The sequence below is a fragment of the Marasmius oreades genome, chromosome 3 (assembly GCF_018924745.1).
Source record: "Marasmius oreades isolate 03SP1 chromosome 3, whole genome shotgun sequence".
In the NCBI taxonomy this organism is placed as follows: domain Eukaryota; kingdom Fungi; phylum Basidiomycota; class Agaricomycetes; order Agaricales; family Marasmiaceae; genus Marasmius; species Marasmius oreades.
The window spans coordinates 3,283,725-3,298,110 of record NC_057325.1 but is presented as its reverse complement, the minus strand read 5'-3'; the positions used below and the strand labels follow the sequence as shown (position 1 = coordinate 3,298,110).

At 49.0% G+C, this 14,386-nt stretch overlaps 5 protein-coding genes across 5 annotated transcripts; all 5 read right to left on the bottom strand.

The window, feature by feature from the left end:
• Positions 1-934: 934 nt before the first annotated feature.
• Positions 935-1,696, bottom strand: E1B28_006437 (uncharacterized protein; the record flags this gene model as incomplete). Its single annotated transcript, XM_043151101.1, has 4 exons — positions 935-1,069; positions 1,139-1,356; positions 1,420-1,474; positions 1,529-1,696. 4 exons carry the CDS (start codon positions 1,694-1,696, stop codon positions 935-937), a joined length of 576 nt encoding a protein of 191 aa, XP_043012194.1.
• A 10-nt stretch (positions 1,697-1,706) lies between these two features.
• E1B28_006436 (uncharacterized protein) lies at positions 1,707-2,517 on the bottom strand (the record flags this gene model as incomplete). Its single annotated transcript, XM_043151100.1, has 4 exons — positions 1,707-1,958; positions 2,014-2,114; positions 2,176-2,239; positions 2,293-2,517. The coding sequence occupies 4 exons, from the start codon at positions 2,515-2,517 to the stop codon at positions 1,707-1,709; spliced, it is 642 nt and encodes a 213-aa protein (XP_043012193.1).
• A 1,958-nt stretch (positions 2,518-4,475) lies between these two features.
• E1B28_006435 (uncharacterized protein) lies at positions 4,476-7,364 on the bottom strand (the record flags this gene model as incomplete). The annotated part of the gene is made up of 12 exons (XM_043151099.1): positions 4,476-4,633; positions 4,697-4,875; positions 4,933-5,116; positions 5,170-5,405; positions 5,456-5,625; positions 5,681-5,805; positions 5,859-6,052; positions 6,113-6,243; positions 6,303-6,728; positions 6,782-6,936; positions 6,986-7,097; positions 7,152-7,364. 12 exons carry the CDS (start codon positions 7,362-7,364, stop codon positions 4,476-4,478), a joined length of 2,283 nt encoding a protein of 760 aa, XP_043012192.1.
• Positions 7,365-7,747: 383 nt separating this feature from the next.
• On the bottom strand, positions 7,748-9,549 carry E1B28_006434 (uncharacterized protein; the record flags this gene model as incomplete). The annotated part of the gene is made up of 3 exons (XM_043151098.1): positions 8,610-9,549; positions 8,218-8,557; positions 7,748-8,171 (listed from the first exon to the last, which is right to left on the bottom strand). Exons 1-3 carry the CDS (start codon positions 9,244-9,246, stop codon positions 7,748-7,750), a joined length of 1,401 nt encoding a protein of 466 aa, XP_043012191.1. The 5' UTR covers positions 9,247-9,549.
• Positions 9,550-10,080: 531 nt separating this feature from the next.
• E1B28_006433 (uncharacterized protein) lies at positions 10,081-12,853 on the bottom strand. The gene is made up of 3 exons (XM_043151097.1): positions 10,939-12,853; positions 10,342-10,884; positions 10,081-10,286 (listed from the first exon to the last, which is right to left on the bottom strand). Exons 1-3 carry the CDS (start codon positions 12,825-12,827, stop codon positions 10,214-10,216), a joined length of 2,505 nt encoding a protein of 834 aa, XP_043012190.1. The 5' UTR covers positions 12,828-12,853; the 3' UTR covers positions 10,081-10,213.
• Positions 12,854-14,386: the final 1,533 nt, after the last annotated feature.

The window sequence follows — 14,386 nt, the reverse complement described above, 5'->3', positions numbered from 1 at the left end:
CACTTATGTCTTTTTCGCGTTCAGTTGGGCGGCGGAGGTAGGGGCCTTTTCACTGTAACGATAACCCTGTCCAATCCTAGGCAATCCCACCTCTCCCGATTAACAGTCCGGCTCACTTCCCATGAATCTCAGGTGGTCGAGTCGCATCCAGTATTACCGTCAACTTCGCGGTTCAAAAACATCGAAGATTGTCATAATCGGGCGTGCCTTCTAGAAGAGTTACAGAATTCACGTTTAGGGTCATAGGACGAGAGCAAAGGGTCAGGTTCAATAGCGCCCAGTCGTCAGCTACTCCGGCTTTGAACAGTTTGAACACACAAAAAGACCCATGGGTATGTAATTCTCGCTGAGCGCTGATTACAGATATGTTATATTCTTGTACTTCCCCTCAATCTGATGAGAAATATCCCAAGTGGTGACAGATCGTAGACTTCCACAACCTGCTTTTTGAGTCGTTCCCCCCCCCACCATACGATGATTTATTCATTTCCGCTCCTCTCCGCCCTTTAACACACGCGTTCGATCAGCTTCCTCGTCGAAGCTACCGTGGCATGACTTGATAACTGTAGACATGCTCAATCGAAGAGCGACTCGACCAGCGGCGTTTTCGACCTGTGATTTATTTTTTTTCGCGTCGGAACCCGTCCTTTAATCGAGTCCCGCCCACGCGACCCGGACATTTCGGTTGAAGAGAACCCATTAACTCTGATAACGGTTGTTTTGGTCGTTAAGTAACCTCCTTCGCACACCGATTCCGCCGCCATTGTGGTTTCCCAACATCGGGAGGGGTCCGACCGCCATATCACCAGACACCATAACACCATCCCGTATAGGCATTTTGACTGAACGGACGGAAGGACGGTTTACGTCCAGGCAATAGAGCGTTTAGGATTAATGGCCCAGAAGAGAAGCTTTTGAAACCCCCTTATGGCCACTAAGATTGATCTGCAAAGCACGAAGACTCCAGTCCTTCGACATATATGTCAAGTGCACCAGCAAGCGAGGAATACAGAGTAGACCCATCCGTGAGATATGATTCAACACATGGGGGTGGGGGCGGGGATGGGTTCTGTGGCGGAAAGGTTGATTAATCAATACGAATACGAAAGGGGGGGGGTGGTTCTGCAACCTCACTTACCTGATGCTTCTTTTGGTTTTCTAGCCATTCTAGGATATCCATGCACTCCGTTCGCAAGGTTGCCCAAATGGTTAAGAAGAGATTTAATCCCGACTGTAGATTGAGCATTTCATCGGACACCAAGTTTGATATTGCCGTCCGGGTCGTAGTCACGATGTCGGTATTTCGATGAGCGATTTGAGCTGAATACTGGGCGTGAACTAGTTCGTTGTGCGCGCCTGTTTATGGGAGGGGACACTGAGAACTTTGGGGACGTGGGGGAGTAAACTGTGGATACATACCCTCTAGGTGTTCATGAAGGGCTCCTACGGCCGTTGCTTCGCTGCCACAAAGTACCTAGATTGCGTGTGATTAATAAAAAAGGAGGCTACAAGCCATGATGTATCTTACCACTTTCTCAAATGTAAGTAGTCCTTTGCGCGGAGAGCGCCTCACGCCAGATGCCGAGACTTTCAAAGCAGTGTAGGCAAGTAACGAGATGTCCGCACGAGAAGAATGCTTTAGCTGAAACGATAATTCAATCAGGGGGTGATTGTGCAAATGAGCAGTGGAGGACATACAGCCAAAATTAACCTAAGTAAATGGGGGGGAGGGACTGGTTAGCAAAATAGCTCTCCACTCGTAGTAGAATTTCGTACTGTTTCACAGCACCTTCTACGTGGGACAGCTTGTGTGTCAGATCTTGTAGTTCTGTTTGACCGCTCTTCTCCCCTTGGCTGGACATTTTGGCGAATTCGGTATGGAAGGTGTTCAAGTTTCTGGTGAGCTTCAGGGCGGTTGTTGCCAAATTATGGGTAAAAGTGACATGGTCGGAAGAAATCTAATCAGGGCAGCTCAGTACCGATTTTAGGTCACCTTGATAAGGTGGTTCTTACATTCATATATGACTTGAGAACATGTATCTTCTCGTTATGGGATCGTGGAGATCCTTTGTGAACGTCCCGCGTTACCATAGGTAGAATAAGTCCATAGAACACTGGGGGGAGGGAGGAACATCAGACCAGAATTTTGGGTATTGAGTTGTTCAAGATGCATACTCTTCAGGCGACCCGATATCAAGCCAGCGCTCGTTTGATGTTGCCTTATCACGTCTTTGAAATCCTGAGTTGTGACTTGGTTTATGATTGAGTTATGAAACTCTGAGGAAGCCTTACCTGCTGTATAGACAACCATAGCGGCCGCATGGGTGGCGTTGACTTGTATTTCCGGATGTCGACGGTGTTGAGCTCGTCGCTAATGGTGTCGAAGGCCTGGATGAGTTTGACACTGGACCTGGCGAGGTGGCGGCAGGCGTCATTGAGGTTTGAGATGAAGGTCTCGTCGTTGAAAGCTCTGACAGCGTCAGAGTAGGACAAGTTGGCCTTGGACTTGAAAGACATAGGGGGATGTGTGTAGGGATGGATGAAACCGTGCTAATATATATATATGTATAATTTTGCATCTCGTGTTACCGGATATTTTGAATCGCATACGAGACAGAATCGCCGTGTTGCTGTGTTGACTTCTTGGGTAACCGTCAGAGAACATGCGCCCACGACGTGAGGATGCGCGACAGTTGCCCGCGCCGAGCGCCCGTCGTCCTGAGACCGCCCGCGCCGCTGACTCGCCTGACTCACCTCCGGAAACTTACTTGTCCAGGCAGCCCACACTCTTGGGGACTCGTCTCTATGTATCCCCCTGTTTCCCCTGCGTGACCGTCAAGGCCGATCACTATGGGCGCTTGGATCCGTGGTGAATCATCTCAGACGCTGTTTGGAGGCAAAAAGCGAGACAAACTGCTCTACGTTGCTCTACCAACCTCGGTGTTCAAACAAATCCGCGTTGAGAGACCGATGTGCCCAAGCCGGGTGGGCGATTCGGTCGGCCGTTTTACCGCTCATTCTCCGATTTCCCGGCGAGCATAGTCTCAGCGGCCCGTCAGCGCATCAGCGAGGGACAAGTGGCTGGAACACTCCGCGTACTGCTGAGCTTGAAGCCTATTCAATGCTGGTCGCGCCGGGAAACGTTCAGGCCACGCCCAAGTGAGTCATCATCATTACGCCGGTAAGCAAACTGCGGCATCGACGTCAACGAGCGAGCGCAACTCCCAGCGACCCCCGTCATATAATCAAGCGCTGATCCAATGATTTGCAGGAACACAGCTCGATCAGGTCTTTCTTTTGGCGCTGAGCGCTGCGGTCCCGCTCGTAACAGCCAGTTAAGTGCGGCTTCAAGCTGTTAGAGGTACCATTCTGATACCACCAGTTTCAAATCCTGCTCACAACAAACTGAGCTGCTGCCGGTGCGCCCTGTTGGTAGTTTTTGAACAGCGACCTCTGAGATCAGATTGATAGAGACGTAACTTACGTGTGTTGGGGAGCTTCGCAGTTAAACTCACTTTTGCTAGACGAAATACAGCCAACCGCGTGCCCGTCAAACGGATCACCCTACCGCAGACAAAAGATTCAGCGGTGTTTCGAAACATGCAACCCGACCTACGAAGATGACAACAGCGCTGGAGCATTTTAGCAGAGTTGTACCCTTGACTGTACCAGGAGAGCCTTTTTTTAAAGGTGTACACGGTCAATTTAAAGGACGACGAAACTGTAAAAGACCACATTAGGGCAGGAGTCAACTTATGAAGATTAAAACATATGCGTCGCATTATCGTAAGGGTTACCCACGTCAGCTGCCATAGTCCGCGAACCTTGAGGATCAACCTCCTTGGAGGAACCCGGCAACACTGGCGGGGGTAATCGACGCCCTGGAACGACAGTGTCCGACTACCAAGGATAGACCGGAGATCGTTTCTGACGCTTTGAGAGTCACCAATGAGGGGGGAAACACGGGCATAGGTCACCTCGAAACCATAATTAATCTTAATCTTCGACATGCAGTGAAGCGAAGGAAAAAAGATGAGGATCAACTACCATAACATCCGGCACAGGTCGCTTGGCGTTCTTCCAAAGGAGCCAGTGTTGCAGCTGCGAGTTGGAAGGCGCGACCCGTTTCTAAATCGGAGACGCGGGAGTTTACCAGTTTCACTGTACGGTTTTGTTTATACACACTTGCTTTGTCCATGTGGCCTACGACGACGCCTCCAGAAGTCACAAGGGATCTTCATCGCAACTTGGGAGTGCATCTGGGACAAGGGAATCAATGACAGCACCGAGGGCCTTCGTGCTTTAACCAGCACCTGGACCATGAGCATTGCAAACTTCACCCCTACAGGCGCGTGGTTCCAAGAGCCTTATTGATTCCGATGATTCCGGGGTACAGGGTTTTTTTTTCATTCGAGGTCAGAGATATTCCAGTGGTATGGCTACGCTCGGTCTTCTCAACGCGTTTGACGAAGTGTTCATGAGGTAGCAATTCCTTTCCACTCTTCCTCTTCCTCTCCCTCCTTCTTTGGATTAACTTCGCTTCTTCGTTTCCCCTTTCTCTTCAACGCATCCGTAACGTCTTTGCCTGCGTCCCGGTTCCCACCTCCAAGGCCAAGCATGACATTGGGTGATTCTAACAATAAGCGGGTTCATTATGATGCGCACATTCCAGGAAAACAAAGACCCCCCGACCCACCTTCGCTAGGCATTGAAATGTCCTGTTGTAACAGCTCCTCCACTAAAGGATTATTACCGCTTGTAATATACCTCACTGATGTCCCCCGAGCAAGCATAGGCTGCGACAAAAGATGCCTTAGATCTGCCTTCATCGCCGCTAGTTTAGCGTCCTGTTTCGGTTTTTTCATCGACGGCTTTCTGCAAAAGGGTAGAAATGAGGTATACCCAATCAAGCCATACGAGGGGAAAAAATACCTTTCATCATCACTAAGGTCCACACCCAGCACTTCAGCAGCTTCCTTCATCCATTTGTCCTCATGATTCGCCTTCCTGACTTTATGCCCCATCCCTTCTATTTCTTTCGCGAGCCTCACGCGTGCCTTGAGCTTGTCCAACAATGTGGTATCTGGTATTGGGAATAATGGAATCGACTTGGCATCTGACTTTATAAATGAGATTTGTGTATTGGTAAACTGAAGTAAGGTACCGCACCTCTACCTGCCGAAAAAGACCCAAGAACACCCGCGATCGCTTTCCTCTCGTCTGGCGCAATTAATAATAAACTGAACCCCTTGCCTCCCGCACGGGCTGTTCGACCATTTCGATGCACATAGACATCAGCAGAACGTGGCACTTGATAATGCACGACATGATCTACCCCTTTGATGTCCAATCCACGAGCTGCAATATCTGTCGCCAACAGAACAGATTTCGACGACGACTTGAATCTGTTCAAACCAAGTAAGATAAGCTGGGGCGAAATCACAAGCTGACTGACCTATCCAGATTCTTCAGCCGTTGTCTCATCTCCAACTGGGAATGAATTGGGTAAACTTTCTGCCCGAGCATCTCCAGTAACGGTAACAACCGTCGAATGCCATCAATCGCTGACAAGAATACCAATGTTCGTCCTGGATAGCGCAACAGGAAATAATATAGATATATGTCCTGGGAAATGGTCAACTTGAACGATTTGGCTTTAGGGACAGTAGTTTTTAGTCACCTTGTCAGCCACCAGACATTCCACTTTACTTTCGACCAGCGTGTCGACGACCCCGTCCTCCGGGCTGAGATCAATAACCTCGGGGCCGTCTGGGTCGCGGAAATCAAGTCGAAGTAAGAGGTCATCTGCGAGGCTCGTTGAGAAAGGAGTGTCGGTAAAAAGATATAATAAGACCGACCCAATGTCGACGTGGCTTGTCGATGCTTTCCCCCCGAGTGTTTAGGCCTATATCGCTTTTTAACGTTTCGCTGGAGCTCCTTACTCATTGTTGCAGAGAAGACGAAGGTTTGGAGTCGTGTTTCGGCATCTGCTGAGATGACCTCTGCCTTGCTTTCAGTATTAGACCCTTCATCGTCAGGAATGATTTCTGAACTGTGAAACAACATTGTGTTGAGAAACTGAAGCCATAAACTTGTTGCTCGATAAACGTACTCGTCCGGTCTCAACGTCAGACGCAAAATTCCATCTAGTTCCTTGAAATGGCCGGCTTCAATCATTCGGTCTGCTTCATCTAAGACTAGAAAACGCAGTTCATGTCGGATCTCCTTCGCAAGCGCGTCATCCTAGATCGCTGCTTGTAAACGGAATGTAGTCACTTCAAAACGAGTAAATATTGACGCACCTCCTGCATGATATCCCACAAACGACCAGGCGTTGCAACGAGAACGTCAACTCCTCGATCGAGTATTCGTCTCTGTTTTTGCGCAGACATCCCGCCTACAATCGCTGCAATGCTAACTACCGGTGGTGGTTTCTTCCCGGGCGGTTGAGACGTCGGCTCTTCAGCTCCAGATGTTTCCTTGTCTTTCCCTTTCCGTTTGTTCTTTTTCTTGAAGTTTAAACTCGGGGAGCACTCATCCTCTTCTTTGATATTGGAGCTCGAGGAATTCAGAGCCATGTTCAGATGTGAAGAGACCTGCAGCGCCAACTCTCTTGTCGGAGCTAATATCAGTGCACGGAGCGGGCGTTTGGACTTCTTCTTCGGTCGGGCATCGTGTAAAAGTCTATGCAAGATAGGCAAGCCATACGCAAGGGTTTTACCGGATCCCTGAATAGTAAACGCATGAGAATCTTAAAAGTAGTACGGGAGAGCATACATACCGTCTGAGCAACACCAACGATGTCACGCCCTTTTAAAGCCAATGGGATAGACTTTTCTTGTATTGGCGTAGGTGATGAAAATTTGTTTTGAGAGAGGGAGCCTAACAGTCGGGGATGTAGGGCGAAAGAATGCCATCTTGGCAGAAGTTTTTCTGCTGTACGGCAGTGAGAGGCTATCCGGAAGACGATGAGGCGCATAATTACAGTCGAAATGCACTTGTTCCGTCTCGACAGGCTCGTCATCGAAGGCATCGTCCCCCTCGCTATCAATATCCTCCATCCTTTCATCTTCATCGTCATCTTCATTCCGCACAACCTGTACAAGGCAAGTTCAATCATTTTGAGAAAACAAATAGAATATACCAGTTACATTAAACCTGGCAATCCTCCCTCCGTCTCCCTCTTCATATAAAACCTCCACCCCCTCTACTTCCTCCAGTTCGAGTATACCATCACCGTCGATTCCGGTCTCTAAAGGTCGCAAAGTAGTTTTCCAGGGTAAGGTGGACGGGTTTTCGTGCCTCAATTTCTTATTCTTTTTCGAAACTAGCGATTGAGAAGCAGGTCTACGTCTCTTGAGCATAAGAGCGTAGAGGGGATCCTTAATTAGAGGAGCGCGTAATTTATGTAAGCTAGCCATTCTCCGGCGCTTGTATTCATGAGTTTCTGGCACACTGATCATTCACTACAAGTCTAGAACTTAAAGCTTTTGTGAAAAGCAAGCTATCGAGACTAGCAGGAGACTAGGTACAGAAACGGGAACGGGATGCTATGATTTTACACAACAGAATCAAAGACCGCAGTACTTACAATTTCCAGCGTAGTGATTCGAGAACAGCGCATCCTCCGTAACATACAAATGCCACAGTGACTGCACATTTGATCGTAGTCACCGAGTACCGGAAGTTTGACGTCCTTCTGATCATTAACCAGATTGTAGTAACACTTGTAGTTGCTGAAGTGGCTTCAAGAACTGCATTCCGTAATCGTTGACGCTGGATATCCTGCGCCGCCTTGCATTGGCCTATAAGATTTGAATAGTCTATATATGTCCCGGGCATACGATTCCCAGTTCTCGGAGAAAGCTGCTTTGAGGAGACCGAAAACTTCTGACGTTGAGTAGTTGACTGTAATTCGGTCGCGTTGAACACCCGGATAAATACCAAAGATCCAATGCGCAACGCTGTTGTCGGCCACGTCCAACCCCCTTATCTCAAAAACCCGTTTTTCCAGCTGGTCGAAAGTCAGTCGGTCAATCCTGGACTGCAGGTCAAGACGGTATTCGTCCGGACGAGCGGCGTACAGGATGATAAGGCGAGTGGATGATCCATAATCCCTCACAAATGTCGTCACTTCTTTTTCTGTCGGGGGGCTAGGCCAATAACGCCTCCTATGCAAGATGTGAGAAGGTTATAGTAATAAAGATGCAAGCGCACATCATCAACAGCTCTCGTAGTGGGCTGGGCTTCATGAACCACTTATAGGTGTAGGCACTCTGCTTCTCCGTCCATCGGAGACGAGCCCTCCGTGGGGAGGCAGCTTGGATTATCCGTGCACCGGAAGCCAATATGTCGGAGTGGGGACATATGATGTCCTGGTTTGAATCGACAAGAAACCAGACATCCTTGGGCAGGGTCCATCGGAAACGATCCAGGTGGATCTCAGACACGCCCTCGGCACACCAATAGATAAAGCGGTGGGGTTCGGTTTGGAGACAAGTGGGAAGATTTCGGAGGAGACGTTCTACAAGAACGTAATACAGAAATAAAGTCTTCCCTGCCGACAAATGTCATTAGGAGGTTTTCCTCGTGAGCATAGTAGGGCTTACCGATGCCGGGCATCCCACAGACGATGAAAGTAGAATAGGGACAGATTGGATTGGACCACTCAGTGTCATCGATATCTGGGATATCGATATCCATTTGCTGGTCTTCACCTACACCTTCACTCTCAGAAACCGGCGGCCTCCAATAAGAGTCCTCCTCTGTAAACTTTGTTTTGGAGGGCGTTTGTCCGACAAACCAGCGTTTTGCATCGGAAAGAGCCTCTCGATATTCAGAAGTGACCAATATGTGTTCTTGGGCATCTTCAGTGAGGGGGAAGAGAACTTTGAGGGATTTGTACTTTTGGCCAGGTTCGACATCCTGGAAAAGGGCGTTACGGTCTCGGCGTTTCCAGGCTACTTGATACAGTTCCTGGAACGATGATAGCTGCGGGGGAAACCTCTGCTTGAATTTCTTCACCAGCTCTTCCCACACCGTTACTTTGCCTTTGATTTCCTCGTCATACCAATTCATTGCTATGCTATCTGAAGCAAGGAACAGTGGGAGGGTAGTTACGTATGCGTCTGTGGGAACATGACTGGCAAGACAGAAAATGTGGATGTTAGAGATGAAATCATGCGGATGGAGGGAACCCTTGAGTTCGCCTGTAAACTTTGGGTAATTTAGCACGTCACGCTCCATGAATGGATATCGTCCTAGGCTTGGGTGATGGACAGTCGGTGGTGTGTCTGGAACAGGCTATGGGGGTTTTCTGGTGTACGCAGAGTTGTGGATGGTGGTGCGACCAATCCTGAGAGTATGTTTCAACCACTGCTGCTGGTCGATGATAAGATGGATTTCCTGTTGGGTAAGGAGCTGTCGTTGTCGGTTATCCTTTGTGCACGTTGAGATTTCCTCGTATAAATTCGTCGTTGGTGTGAGAGAAAAAGCTCTACCAGCGCTACGAAGGAGACGGTAGAGTTTGAGAGCGAGAAAGAACAGAGATAAATGAATTTTCAACAACCCCAGACCAGTCAAAGACATCGATGGCATAGAGCAAGGTTAGGGTTGGCAGATAAGTGCTACTCATGCCTGCACAGCGCAACATCTCTTTTTTGCTCTCCCTATCCCCGTCATGCTCCTTTCTGCTAGCGCTGGGTATCACAGAAGCTGTACATTAATATTTTCCCTTTCGGCTTTGTGCTCCCGAGCGCTCAGACTGGATCTCGTCTCGTTTGACGCGTCTCACCACGTGCTGATCACGTGACCCATTGGCCCTGAGATCCAACAGCACTTACTACTTAGCTATTCTCAATATAGCTCTGCCACACCCTTTCTGAATATCTAAGTTCTTTGACACCCTCTTTCCTTCCTCTCTTCTCCCCTTCACGCTCCCAAGGAGCCTATCTTATCTAATCTAAATATTACTAAGGGTCGACAAGCGTCACGTGCTTCACCTGGCGCACTTAACAATAATCGCGCAAAACGGGATTTGCACCTCTTATACTGTGAGTGGTTCCCAAACGCAAAAAGTCAGCTTGAGTGATCACAAAGACAAGTATATGTCGCTAACGAAAGCAATATGAAGAAAAGGGAAAAGTTCACATACATAGATAACTTATATATACACCACAAGCGAAAGGACTTGGGGTCCATTCTTCCACAGCCATCAAACTAATAAACTGGTGGTCTCAAGTCCCTTCGAGAAATCGACGCTCACGACTTTCTGGTCGTGAGATGTGCTACAACAGAAGTCAGTTCGTGCTTCATCCTCAACTTCCAGGAAAGGGCACGCACCTGATGATTCTCCTGTGATCAAATTTGACGTCAAAGATATGACTCGTGTGGACATTCCTAAAATCTTGCAGTAGCTTGGGTTGAGGAAGCTCATCACCACCTCGAACCACGTCCCCGACATCCCACACTCTCACAGTTCTGTCATAGCTAGCGCTGACTAAAATTCCTCTGACAGCATCGAACCGAAGCGCTCGAACCAAGGCTTCATGACCTTCCAACGTGCAAAGACAAGCTCCCGTTTCCGTCGACCAGATTTTGATTCTACGGTCGCTGGAACCGGAGACAACAAGGTTGTGTTTGAAGGCTATACATGCTAACCCCCGTTCATGGCCTTCGAGAGTTTGCAACCTTGCCCCAGTTTCAACGTCCCAAAGGATGATCTTGCCATCACCACTAGCACTGGCAACGCGTCCGTTATCAAGCCCCACGGCATTGACAGGTCCATCATGACCCTCAAGGGTGAGATAGGGCGTAGGCCCTTGCCCAAACTTGTCTGGGAATATCGATTCTCGCGGCCATATCCGGATCGCTGCATCTTTCGAGCTGTATGACAACGTCAGCGAACAGTCAGAGAAGGAACGACAGCCAAGCACATACCAACTAACAACCCACTGGCTATCCACCGCCAGATCCAGTACACCACCACCATGTCCCCTCAAAATGGTTCTGACCTTCGCACTTGTACCTTGCCTATTTAACCAGACATCCCAAACAAAAATAGTCCTATCACTAGAACCAGAGTACATGACACCACTTTCTTCTGATAACCAGAAGAACTTCAAGCACAAAACGCTTCCCTTATGACCTCGAAAGGTCCCAATACACTTGCCACTCGTCAGATCCCACATCTTTATTGTCCGATCGCGAGAACCTGTAAAGATGAAGTCTTCATGCGCAAAGTCCCCTTCGTGGGTAAACTCCGCGCAATAAACACTGTCTACGTGGCCCTCTAGCTTCGAGACAGAGGGTTCAAACTTGTCATACTGGTACAACCCCTCTCCCGACTCCATCCTCCTGCCTCGAGAAGGTCTGCCTTTAGCGTAATGCGGCGTCATAGACGGTGTATGTGGACGACGAGGACTAGGGCTGCGAGAATGAGGATATGATCCAGGTAACGGTAGATGCAATGTGCTCTGAGACGAGTGGGCTGAGTTGCTTGCGGACGATGACGTAGAATTCGAAGCTGAGATGGGAAGGAAGATACTTGAAGATGAAGATTGCGATGCGGACATCCTCGGAGGTGTAGTAAATGAGCTAGGCGGTACCGAGATGATTCGTTTTGTAAATGCGGTTCCTGCCCAGCGTCGATTCAGTTCAATACGTTCTCGAAATACGGATCGGTAATCTATGGTCAGAATCCCTTCATCCGTTTCTGATGTATCGTCATCCCTGCAACCAGGAACAGGAGGCAGCTTCTTGGTTCGATAGTAATAACCCGCTTGCTGCTGCTTTCTCATAAGTTTCTGAATCTTCTTCTTATTCTGAGTGATCCTGCCTGACCCCCACCTCCCCTCGAACAGCTTTTTCCATAATGAATTATCCAACGCAAGCGAGCGCCATGTCCTGCTGACACTTGCACATGCAAGGATGTCCTCCAAGCCCGAATCAGATATTGATGCGAGATAAGATAATATCTCTAGCCCAAGCTCGACTGGAAGTGTTCCGACGATATCAATACCGGTTACAACCCTTGCACGACTGAAACTTGCTTTAGGAAGGGCCGTCCATGTCATGAGGTGTGCACAGGCATATGTGCAGTTATACTTGCATGTGAACGCAAGTTCGTGTCGGTCGTCATCGGAAGGGAAAGGGAAACATGCCTCGTCGTCTACGTCGATGAGTTCTCCCTCTTCGTCATCGAGTGGAGCAAGATCAGTGTAGTTGATGAGGGTATACGACGAGGAGAATGAATGAATAGAGGAGACAGACGGACGATGGATTGGCGAGCGGTGATCACCAGTGCTAAAAGATACGGGAGTGAAAGGATCTCCCGGTGGAGGCGACGACGAATTTAGCGTCGGAAAGGGAACCAGAGTGTTTGAAGGGAACGGTGACTTCACTCGAGGAAAGGTGCCATATATCGTATGTGCGCGATGTCGCTGAGTTCGAGTGGGGGAAACGTGGAGGATATTCTTCGTTGGGGAGGAGACAAGCACGTCCCAGATGCGTGGAAATAACGACCGTAAACCGCCACCGCCACTGCTACTTGGAGAAGACGTGTAAGATGAGAGATGTGTGTAATCTGAATATGAGGAAGAAGAAGCCGGCGAGGAGAAATGATTGAGGGTGGGTGTTGATCGAAATGCGTGTCGTCTTGGACTGTCGTTGTAGGCGTGATAGGTCCAGAAGTCGTGCTCGTTCACCTCATCAATGGCGATGAGAGAGAAAGTAGAGGTGCTTGGAGAAGAAGGAATGGGTGGCTCAGCGCCGTTCATCGTCAGCCGACGCACAGGCGTCGTCGGTGGTGACGCCGAGAACGAATCCATCGTCGTGGGCGTTGCTCAACCCAACTTGGCATAGCCACCGGACCTCAGATACTATTTGGCCATTATGTAATCCTCACGCTCGTCCATTTCCTCGTTCATCGCCAGGCTTCGAAGTCCCTAGAGAATGGAACTACAACAGAATCCCAGTCGGACGCCAGTGTGGGGTTGTACCCTCACAGGGTCCATTGCTTTTGACCTACCCGATTTCTCACCGTCTGTCCAATCAACAAGTGCTCTACCCACTTCATAGTATTGCAGAATATCCCCCGGTCCTCCGACTGGTACCCCCTTGACAGACGTAGATTTGAGCTGGATGCAAGATGTGAGCTGAGGAAATAATATGATGAAGTGGCATGGAACACTACCCAGGAATTTAAACGAGAGGGCATTTAGACTGCGCGCGCGCAGACAGTTGCAAAGAGATGGCGGCTCGACCCAAGCTTTTGATGAGATTCTTGAAGACAGACCTGCAACTCATTGAACAAGCTACACCCCTCTTCTGTTGATCAAGGAGACTCCGCACCCTTCGCCTTGGTCGCCCTCGCACACCTGCATGCTCTTCACCCCAGTTGGATTTTTGTGTCGATGGAAATCACCTATCCTTGACCTCGGTCGCATCCGTCTTTGACCTCGGCTGCACTGGACCTGACCAAGGTCACGTTCCCCAAGTTGTAATGTTGTTAGGAGTTTAGTAGTCTCGTTGGCTCAACCCACTCCCAAAGTCTTTATCGATCCTCTGTCGTCATCTTCGACATATGAACTGTGCATCCTGCTCTAATCATTCGACTATATTGGCAGAACTGTTGGACATTCGTGATTACTGGTCCTGTACATTTAACGATGCGAACCTCGTCTCCGTTTTAATTATTCTTCACCAACGCCTTCGACTTGGATGTTCACAGCTAGCCCAACCCCACCAGGTCTTCCTTCTGGCTCGCATCGACACGCACCCTACTTTCTCCACCCCTGAGAAGAGCACAGTTCAGTTGCAAGAAACATCCATTCCATCCCGCACCCTTGGTTATCGCTATCGCCGTGTACTATCCAGACATGAAGTTGTGCCCTCGAATCCAGGGTAGACTTGTGCGCGCAGACCTCAATGCGCTTCAGTGTTGACGGAGAACGACGGAGAACACCGTAGCATATCAATTAGGTGCATCCCTTTAGTGTCAGTCTGATTCGAGGTCGTACTCGCAACTCCAATACCCCTCATGGCATTTCACGAGTCAGATATTGTACATGAGACCGTCATTCGACCGTGGCGAGTCATTGGAAAGCGGTCTAGTGAGAGGACTTTGCGACGATGCTCGATAACATAGAGTTCACATGCTACCGTTTCTGTTCCTGTCAGCACCAACTTAAAACTGACGTGTCCAGTGCAAAGTTTTGCAGTGCTCGCCCAGCCTCTCAGTCTCAGATACTCGCCTCTCCGCTCGCTGGACACTACACTCACTTTCAAATTGGTCAAAGCTTCTTTCATTGATGACTCGTTACATAAATGGGCACCGCCCTACAAGCCTAGCCATCACATATTTCTATTTGTATTCTGCTCAACAAAA

What these genes read in the sequence shown, in the direction of transcription:
- E1B28_006433 (XM_043151097.1), bottom strand. Translation starts at nt 12,827, where the DNA reads ATGGATTCGTTCTCGGCGTCACCACCGACGACGCCTGTGCGTCGGCTG. An exon ending in AGCCAGTGGGTTGTTAGTTG is followed by an intron (nt 10,885 to 10,938) that starts GTATGTGCTTGG and finishes GTTGTCATACAG; the next exon opens with CTCGAAAGATGCAGCGATCC. An exon ending in GATCACAGGAGAATCATCAG is followed by an intron (nt 10,287 to 10,341) that starts GTGCGTGCCCTT and finishes CTTCTGTTGTAG; the next exon opens with CACATCTCACGACCAGAAAG.